The 10,197-nt window shown below is 35.1% G+C and overlaps 1 protein-coding gene across 2 annotated transcripts; it reads left to right on the top strand.

Annotated features, from left to right (window-relative positions):
- The first annotated feature begins 708 nt into the window (after positions 1–708).
- LOC112094824 (ubiquinol oxidase 2, mitochondrial-like) lies at positions 709–4,097 on the top strand. Of its 2 annotated transcripts, XR_002903692.1 has the most exons (5): positions 709–1,423; positions 1,533–1,661; positions 2,389–2,877; positions 3,127–3,304; positions 4,074–4,097. XR_002903692.1 is itself a non-coding variant. In XM_024176511.1 (4 exons), exons 1-4 carry the CDS (start codon positions 1,055–1,057, stop codon positions 3,184–3,186), a joined length of 1,047 nt encoding a protein of 348 aa, XP_024032279.1. In that variant the 5' UTR covers positions 709–1,054; the 3' UTR covers positions 3,187–3,460. The 2 variants fall into 2 exon arrangements, 1 of the variants encoding a protein (XP_024032279.1); XM_024176511.1 differs by lacking the exon at positions 4,074–4,097 and having other exon boundaries at positions 3,127–3,460.
- The last annotated feature ends 6,100 nt before the right edge of the window (positions 4,098–10,197 follow it).

Below are 10,197 nucleotides of genomic sequence, written 5' to 3'. Positions count from 1 at the left end.
AAAAATTTCTGAAAATTATTAATTTTTTTCCCTCCCGTTGTCAAGAAATCTCGACTGAAAAGTATTAATATTTTTTTATTTGAAAGTTCTCTCCTTTTTTTTTTAAATTTTTTTTCTTTTTTTTGCGTAATAGCCGCCAAAGGAGAAGTTTTGGTCAAAACATGAGAGTCACAAGAACGTGATTATAAAACACCTCACCACATAAAATAATGAATCTAATTATAGCTGAACTTGGACCCCACGCTACTCCAATATGCTTGGTGCCCAAGAAAATTCCATTCCACCGCTTTTCTTGATCGTTTTAAAACACCGATGCATTCATAACTATAAATAAATAAATAAATAAATAAATAAATAAATAACCTGTTGCAAAAATCGGCTGCTCTTATTTACCAAAATAACCCTTTTCCCATTTTCCAGTCATTTTTTATTTTAATCGCTTTGACGAGTAAGAAGAGGACCCCATGTCCCCTTCCATAAAGTTATATTTTTGACGAAAAAAACATATTTTACTAGGATGCCAAAAATGTTCTTAGACACTCTTATTGTTGACGAGATTTTTGAAAATTGATCATAAGTTTTTCTTTTTATTCGATCAGATACTTAAGAAAGAAAAAAAAAAAGAAAAAAAGGAAATGAAATCAATTTTAAGGAAACTTCTTTATGAGCCAAGAAACATCCTATAAAGCGTGTCCTAAATGAAGACCACACAGGTCAGCACCGTTCAAGACCAACTCATACCCGTCAACTACAAATGAGTTGTCAACTTCGCCTAAACCATTCACCAAACAAAAAAAAAAAAAAAAAAAAAAAAAAAAATCCAAACTGTCCCTGTATATATTTAAACCCTCCCTTAAACCCTTCCTTCCACACATAAATCAGAAACACCAAAAACCACAAATAAAACCAAAACTAAACGACAAAAACATCCAACGCCTACTTCTTCTTCTCCTCCATTAATCCCAGAAAACAAAATCTCTCTTCCTTCCTTTGCATACAATTCTCTGTCTTCCGTACAAAATTCAATACGTGCACGTACATACGTACGGACGTGATGATGTCGGTTATGAGTCGAAGTGGGGCCTCCAAGTGCTCCTCCATGCTGGCCGTGGCCGGCGCCCGCCTCTTCTCAGCCGCCACCGCTCGTGCTGTCGTTAACGACTCGGCGGCAGCGGTGGCGGGTTTCTCGAGGCCATCGCGCGCCGTGTTTTGGGTCCAGAGGGGCTACGGCGGCGGAATTAGGAGCTGGAGCACCGTCGCGATCGGCGATGAGGAGCCGGAGAAGCGGGCGGCCGAAAACGGAACCGTTTCGGCATCCGAAAATGAGGTGAACGAGAAGGCAGTGGTTGTTAGCTACTGGGGAGTCTCTCCCAGCAAGATTACCAAGGAAGATGGAACTGAATGGAAATGGAGCTGCTTTAGGGTGAGTTTTTTTTTTTTTTTTTGTTAGAGATTTTTTTTCAGGAAAATATTGGAATAAATAATTTATTAGAGGATTTATTTATTTATTTATTGGTTTGTGATTAATTAAGCCATGGGAGACGTACAAATCTGATGTGTCGATTGATCTGAAGAAGCACCATGCTCCAACAAACTGGATGGACAAAATGGCTTATTGGAGTGTCAAGTCCCTTAGATGGCCCACTGACCTTTTCTTTCAGGTACCTGTTACCTGTCTATGCCTTCTTCTTATTTGTTTGCTACTTTTTTATTTTATTTTTTATTTGGAATTCAATTTTCTTTTAAACGAAACAGAATTATTTGTTTTTTATGAAAAAATAAAAGGATTACTAATATTGTGGTAAGTTGCAAATTTTTAAAACAAAAATAACCAAGCAACCAAACAGGATGTGTTGGGGGAAGATTCCACCAATTATTTTCCCTTTCTTTAAAGAAAACAATTTAAATGCGTATTTGTTTACGACAAGTTTTTGGTGTTTTAGTTCAAATCAGCTTGCTAATACTAAAGTTACTAACCATTGTTTAATGTAGATTTTCAAGCAAAAATCTTATCATGGATCTTTAAACAAAAAAAATACAAAAATAGGTTAAGTTGGAATTTTTAAACAAAAGTAACCAAGCAACCAAAATTTGTCGGGTGCATATTCCCTATGATTGCACATGGTTTAATCTAGATTTTTCCATTTCTTTAAAGAAACCAATTTAACATACATTTTTGAATACTTCAAGTGCAAATTAACTTTTTAATATTAAAATATCTATGATTAGGCAGAGAGGGCTACTTTTTATATGAAAAATGCTTCTAATTCGGACCGATTGAGTGGAGATGAGATAATAAAATGTGGGCCCCATCATATATTTGGATCGGGAAATTCAGTAGTAGTCTTTTCATGTTGGTAACCATAAAAATGTGATAATATATTACAGAGGCGATATGGATGCCGAGCAATGATGCTAGAGACGGTGGCAGCAGTGCCAGGCATGGTAGGTGGAGCACTGCTACACTGCAAATCGTTGAGGCGATTCGAGCACAGCGGCGGGTGGATCAAGGCGCTGCTCGAAGAAGCGGAGAACGAGCGGATGCACCTCATGACATTCATGGAAGTAGCCAAGCCCAAGTGGTATGAGCGTGCCTTAGTCATGGCCGTCCAAGGCGTCTTCTTCAATGCTTACTTCTTGGGATATCTGATTTCGCCTAAATTCGCTCACCGAATGGTGGGATACCTTGAGGAGGAAGCAATCCACTCCTACACTGAGTTCCTCAAGGAACTTGACAAAGGCAACATAGAGAACGTTCCTGCTCCGGCCATCGCCATCGATTACTGGCAGCTTCCAGCTGATGCAACATTACGAGATGTCGTAATGGTTGTCCGAGCAGACGAGGCTCACCACCGTGATGTTAACCACTTTGCATCGGTATGTGTTAACCTTTACATACACCACTCATATAATGCTAAAAAATTGATATTTTTTAACACGGATTCATTTCGAAATTGAATCTCCATTTTTCTTGAATTGCAGTTCAAACCATTTTATTAATGTATTCTCTAATAAAAAATTTAAATTTCTATTCATACTGCGAGACATTACTATTGTTGTTTACATTAGTATACTATTTATGGACTTATATGGGATTTGGATGAATTTTTTTTTTCCAAATTGCAGGATATACATTATCAGGGACGCGAGCTGAAGGATGCTCCTGCTCCATTGGGATATCACTAAATTAATGCATGAGATTAATTATTACTTCAACAATGGGAGTCTGACATTTGAAGGATAAAAGAATATTATTTAGCATGAAAGATCGGTGCTGCTGGAGACTGTATATAATAAAGTGAAGGTGGTTATTTCTAGTTGTTTTTCAGGGCTTGAAATCCTGGAGGACCTTTTTTTTTTTAAATCCTGGTTTGAATTAGTCTTTGTGGTGATAATTCTATGCTGTATCTGGTATTAAAATTGATGAAATCAAAGCCTAATGGTTTGGTTTTTTTTTTTTTTTTTTTTTTTTTTTTTTTTTTTATGGTAATGCTAATTTATCTTCCTGAATAAGCTTTCATTAGAATAGTAATTTAGACTTCCTATGATAATTTGAGCTTTGCGGGAAAAATTACAAAATTACTCTCGAGTTCAAACTAAAAGCGTGGTCGTATGCATTCTCAGGAATTACAAAACGGAATGTAAAGAACAAAGTTTACTACAATTTTTAGAAATCAGCTTTTGACTTTCTAGACTCAAAATATTGAAATCGAAAAAGAGCGAGTTGATATGAGAATTTGAGTTGAAAAAAATATTAAAGCATAAAAGTTGAATTTGAATTGTGAAATAATCAGGGTGTAAAACCTGTAGGATATAAGTATGAAAAAAGAGTCTAATCTATTGAATCAATAGATTTATCGCAATAACTCCCTTACTATTGCGATGCATTTGATATTCCATTTTTCAATTTAGCACTCATTTTGTGTTGTAATTTACGAACTTGGTCTTCCTCACTTTATAATTCTATTGTGCCAATATTATTTATTTAAGTTGTGTAATTTAAATTTTAGCATATCTTTTTTTTTTTTTCTTCGCTTTGTAAAACTAACCCTCTTTGCTTTTTGTTTATTTAGTATGACTTGTCGACCCTGCCAGACTTGGAGATCATGTCATGATTTGTGTGCTATTTAGGTAACAGTTTGTATTTCTGTTACCACAATATAGGTTACTGCCATTTTCTATGATATGTTTTGCTGTTTTATTTAAACAGTGAAGTCTTAACACATTCCTTGTAGATGCATGCATTTTTTTTTTCGCCTTTTAAATCATTATTCCATATTCCATATGAACCAATATTTGACAAAACTTTTTTGAGACTTGAATCAAACCACTGATTTGATGTTTTGAACCAAAAAAGCTTAAGAATATGAGTTTAAGTCCCTCTTGTTTTCAATGTTTTGAACCAAAATTCAAACGACATATTTCAAACTTTTTGTTCCAAACCACAAAAGTTCAAAACCACCCTGTTTTGAACATATTTACTAAATGGATCCGAATCCTTTCGTTATATTATTATTTTTAAATTTCCTTTTTCAGTGGGTACTTATTTGTTTGGGTTGACTCTAGGCTCAAGATCGTCAGTCACTGGTTACTATTCGCGAAACCGAGTGACTAATGAATTATTATGCAGACAAGCATTGCCACTTGGTGACGAGTAGTAACTCACTTAGTAACTTGGTAAACCAGAGCCAATAGATGACTGATGATCACCTACTAGCTTGAGTGAGGGACAATGGTGGATGACCAGTAACCCACTGGAATGAATATGGTTACCCATGGTGAGTGACTCTAGACACCGAGGACTGTGGGAGCTAGAGAATAAAAGACTACTTAAATAATAAATGGTTTTGTTCGTCTCACCAAATAAATCACAAGTTAAAATTTTTACTCTAGTCCTTTTTCTCATAAAAATTTAAATTCTACGTTTTTTGTTATAACGTTTTCTCTCATATAAATTTATTTTTCAACTTAAGTACTCAATTCGAATGAGCGAAACGAACGGAACATAATTATATCAAAAAAGAGAGTGAAAAAGACGCATAAATATAATGCTTATTCACAAGGGTTATAAATCTTTATGAATGTCAAGATGGGGGAAGTTATTTGGGGAAATAGATAGGAATGTGTCCCTCGCATAAAGATTTTATGCCTTGAATTATTTTATTACATATCAACTTAAAAGAGCATAAATCAAAGTAAAATGTACAAAACTAAAGAGGTGTTAATAACGGGACAAATTTTCTATTTTCCTCTTCATTTAGTTGTCCCTCATGTTTTCCTAACTTAGTAGATATGAATCAAGCCGATTACTAGCCCAAATTCTCTTAGGTTTAGTCAATTTGATTCATATATGTATTTTTTTTTTCACACTTATTAGTTTCTAATTATGGGATCTTAGGAATTGTTTACTCGCTTGCTCTTATTAGATCTCACAAAGAAAGTGAGAGATTTGAGAACAAAAAAAAAAAAAAAAAAAAGAAAGAAAGAAAGAAAGAAAATGAGATAAATACTTCTTTAAATAGTATCATTTTGTTGTTTGACCCATAAATATTGGCCCATTAATTTTTACTCAACAAACTAGATTAGTCAAAAATAGTATTAATCAGGGTAAAAATTCAAACTCATAGTTCAATGATTTTCTCAAAAAAAAAAAAAAAAAAAAACAAAAATTGTATTAAATAGTAGACTTATGAAACTAAATTAAGTGAATAACATATTTTAAAACTATTTGAAGTAATAGCAGTTTGCAGTGTAGATTTTTTCATTTACAATCGGTAAAAAATAATTTACACAGTAAAAAATTTTTATTTACGTAAAAAAAAATCTTTTTATCAGTCATAAAAAAAATTTACGTGGTGATTTTTTTTACTAGTCGTAAAAATTACATTTACATGGCAAACACTATTTACTTTAAATAGTTTTTATTAAAGAATGAAAGAGAAAATAGAGAAAAATAAGAAACAATCCTTCATTCCTTGAAAAGAGGTACAACCGAATGCACATATATAGAGAGGCCTTAGATTTGATTCACACAAATCTTACCTCACACGATAGCTGGCATAACAGAAAAAGAAATACATAAAATATGACAATATGCTAAAATTCTAATACTCCCCCTCAAGATGGAGAATACAGATCGTGAATTCCCATCTTGCTCAAGAGAAGATGAAATTGAGAAGAATGTAGAGCCTTAGTAAAAGGATCTGCCAGCTGATTGTGTGTCGCTATATACATTGTTTTAATGATCCCATCCTGTATCTTTTCTCGCACGAGATGACAATCAATCTCGATATGTTTGGTGCGCTCAGGATAGATGGGGTTGGCTGCTATATGAAGAACGGCCTGATTGTCGTAATAAAGTAACGCTGGACAATGATGGTGAACACACAGCTCACGAAGAAGGCCAAGGATCCATACAATCTCATAGGTGGTGTTGGTCATGGAGCGATATTCAGCTTTTGCCGAAGAACGAGAGACAACTTGCTGTTTCTTTGATCGCCAGGAAATGAGAGAAGAACCAAGAAAAATACAGAAACCAGTGAGAAAGCGATGCGTATCAGGGCAGGTCCCCTAATCTGCATCCGCAAAGGCCTTATGCTGAAGTGTAGAATTAGAAGGGAAGAAAAAACCTTGTCCTGGAGCTCTCTTGATATATTGCAAGATGCGAAGTGCTGCTTGGAGATGTGGAGTTCGCGGAGCAGCCAAGAATTGACTGAGGCGATTAACTGAATAGCTGAGATCAGGCCTGGTAATGGTGAGATAAATCAACTTGCCAATCAACCGTCTGTAACTGGTACGGTCAGTGAGCAATTCGCCATCCGAAGCGGATAATTTGAGGTTCAGTTCCATAGGAACAGAAGCCGGTTTACACCCCAAATACCCTGCACCAGAAAGCAATTCGAGTGCATATTTTCGTTGGCAGATTGATATTACAGTGTTGGAACGAGCAACTTTAAGACCCAAAAAATATCGTAGAGCACCCAAATCTTTCATCTTAAACCGTTTGCTCAATGTTAACTTAAGAGCATCCACTGATTCTTAATCATTGCTAGCAATGACAATATCATTGACATATACCAAGAGTGCTAAAAAAGAATGCCCACAAGTTTTGATGAATAAAGAATGGTCACAAGCAGATTGAGTAAAACCTTCTGAAATCAAAACAATAGAAAACTTATGAAACCATTGTTGAGATGCTTGTCACAGCCTATATAAAGACTTATGAAGCCTACAAACAACATTGGAAGGTAAGGTCTCCCCCTTGCGACGAGCGTAACCAGGAGGCAAAGTCACATAGATTTCTTCGGTAAGGTCACCATGAAGAAATGCATTGGTGACATCAAGTTGGGTAAGAGACCAACCCGAAACAGCAGCTAAGGAAAGCAAAATTTTAACAGTAACAATTTCGGCAATAGGAAAAAATGTGTCAAGGAAGTCAATACCTTCTTGTTGCGTAAACCCTTTGGCCACAAGGCGGGCTTTATATCGATCCACAGTACCATCTGCATGAAATTTAGTTTTGTAGACCCATTTACATCCCACAGAATGCTTACCAGGAGGGAGTGAGACAATGGACCAAGTCCCATTGTCTTCCAAAGCCTGCAGATCCAAATTCATGGCATCACGCCACAGCGGATTCTCAATGGCTTGGGAAAAGACTTAGGTTCCGTGTGTGAGGAAATATTCAAGATAAAGTGGCTGAATGGTGAAGAAAGCTTGTGATAGCTAAGAAAGGAAGAGAGAGGATATGGAGTTGAGATTAAGGAGGAGACTGCCGAGGCAGGGGAATCATGAGTGGCGAGATAACAATGGTAATCTGACAAATAAGAGGGTGGTTTTATAATGCGACGAGGATGAGATGAAATGATAGAATGATCAGGGGCAGGAGTTGACACATGGCCGGAATGAGCATTGGGATACTTGGATGAGGTAGAGATGGGAGTGGGAAGGACACGATGACTAAAGAAGTCATGAAGGACAGATTGTGATTGAGAGTTGACGAAAGGAAAGATGGTTTCATGAAACTGCACATTCGGGGATGTTGGTAGCTGAATCAAATTCGGATGCAGAAGTGTGGCGGGGAGGCGGATCGTGTATAACAAAAATTTTCATAAAACTTTTGAGATACTCTATAGATTATATTAATTTATGCACGAATAAATTAATCACATTTATTTATATGTCAAGAACTCAATTAGAAAAAAAATACCTGGAGGCCGACTCGGATGATAACTTGAGTTCTTTGACCACGAACAATCCTTGCTCCAATCTTTGTGTTTAGAAAACTAAAGTCTTCAACGTCAATTCCTTAATTCCACGTAGACGTGTGTGTGGGCACACGTGAGACAAAAACATGTTTGATTAAACACTCGAATTTTCCACAAACACTAACGCATGCACGATGTGGAATTTTTAGGAGAAAAATTTTCCTTCTTCTTGCTCTTAGGAAAATTCGGCCAGCCCTCTATTAATTAGGTTAAAAAATTTCATCCCGCGCAATTTTTTATCATCCCTTATTTATAAAGTAGAAGTCCAACTTCTAGAAGGAATCAAATCTCTCTCTCCTGTTTGAATTTTGAACAAAAAATTCTCCTCTACCTTATCTATTGTGGCCGGCCATATTAGGGATTCCTATTCCTGTGCGTAGCGCCAAATTGCATATAGGAAAGGAAGAGAAAATCATCATTTATCCTGTTGTCTAATTTTAATTTAAACTTAAATTAAGTCAAACTTAAATTAACATCGCCTAATTTCGTATCAATGACTTGCTAAATGTACTTTTACACATACTTTAAAATGCATACATGAATATATTAATTAACTTGGGGTAACTTTGAAAGTTATCTAATAATACAAAAATTAGAAGCTTGGAAAGTTATTAATTATGTAACTCAACTTATATTAATTCAAGTTCTCTTTTGGAATGACTAACAAGTCATGAAACTCGGAGATGATAAGCCAAGCAAATAGGAAGATAGAATATTATAAGGTACAATCTTGGGAAAGATACATGAGAGATGTTAGGATGTTTATTATATTCATTATGTTCTTTCGTCCATTGTGGTCGCAAATGTCCCTTCATCTTCACCTTTTACTTCTCATGATCATCCGCCTTCATCTCTACTCATTTCGCGCTTCGATGTCGACGCTAAGACTGTAAGGGAACAACCACCACGGCGGCCACCTCCGCCACCTCCGCCACCTGAAAAGATCGGGCTCATAAAGTTTGTAGAGAAAAAACGAAGCACATAAAGATAATCAAAGAGCTACTGGAAAGAGTATATAACCGTTGTGTACGTAATACATTTGAAGAATGTATTCGTATACAGGGCTTTCCAGTAAACCCTCCAAAATAATATCTTTACCTTTAACCCCCCATGTTTGATCAAGTTCAAATGTAATAATGATGATTCATCTTTATACGTACACATTTGCAATAAGTACTATTTACCTAATTGATCATATCTATTTTGCATTGTAATGACAGATATCATTGCGCGACTAGAACATATTTTTGGGATTTTTTATTTTGTTTGTATTCTTCTCACTAGTTGGGGAATATTTTATAAAATTCATAATATTTTCAAAGAAAAGGTGGACTACTAAAAACCAAAAAAAAAAAAAAAATGGTCAGCATGTTTAATTAACCAGGTTATTTTTTATTAAATGATTAGCCAAGTTTATTTTGTGACATAAATTTAATGTTTCAGCGCATGTCTTAAATTCACTAGTTATTATTATTATTATTTTTTTATAATTACGAGTTGGGGTATTCATACTTTAGACATCAACAATAGTGGGGCAGGGCTACGATTAAGCCCCCAGCACCAAAGTAATCCTCACATTGAAGAAACTAATTACTTAACAAAAAACATTTATTATATGTATTTTATCCTATCAAGTATCAAGGAGGTAAATCATTGATACTTTTATTACTGTTTTATCCAATCAGTGTCGGAGCCATAATTTTTTTTTGAGGGGGGCATGCATGAAACAAAAAAATGGAGCTAAACTACAACACAATAGTCTTTTTACCTTCATTTATCTCTTTGTATCTTTGACTTATTAGAGATTTTAAGTTTGAGATAAGAGTACTTAAAAGAATTAAAACTTAGAGTAAAACTGAAATTTTTAATAAAAAAATTCATGGAAATGTTGTAATTAAAACATTTTTAGGGGGACAAATGAAAGAAGAAA

The sequence above is a fragment of the Morus notabilis genome, unplaced genomic scaffold (assembly GCF_000414095.1).
Source record: "Morus notabilis unplaced genomic scaffold, ASM41409v2 Scaffold552, whole genome shotgun sequence".
Classification (NCBI taxonomy): Eukaryota; Viridiplantae; Streptophyta; class Magnoliopsida; order Rosales; family Moraceae; genus Morus; species Morus notabilis.
This window is presented reverse-complemented; position numbering and strand designations above follow the sequence as displayed.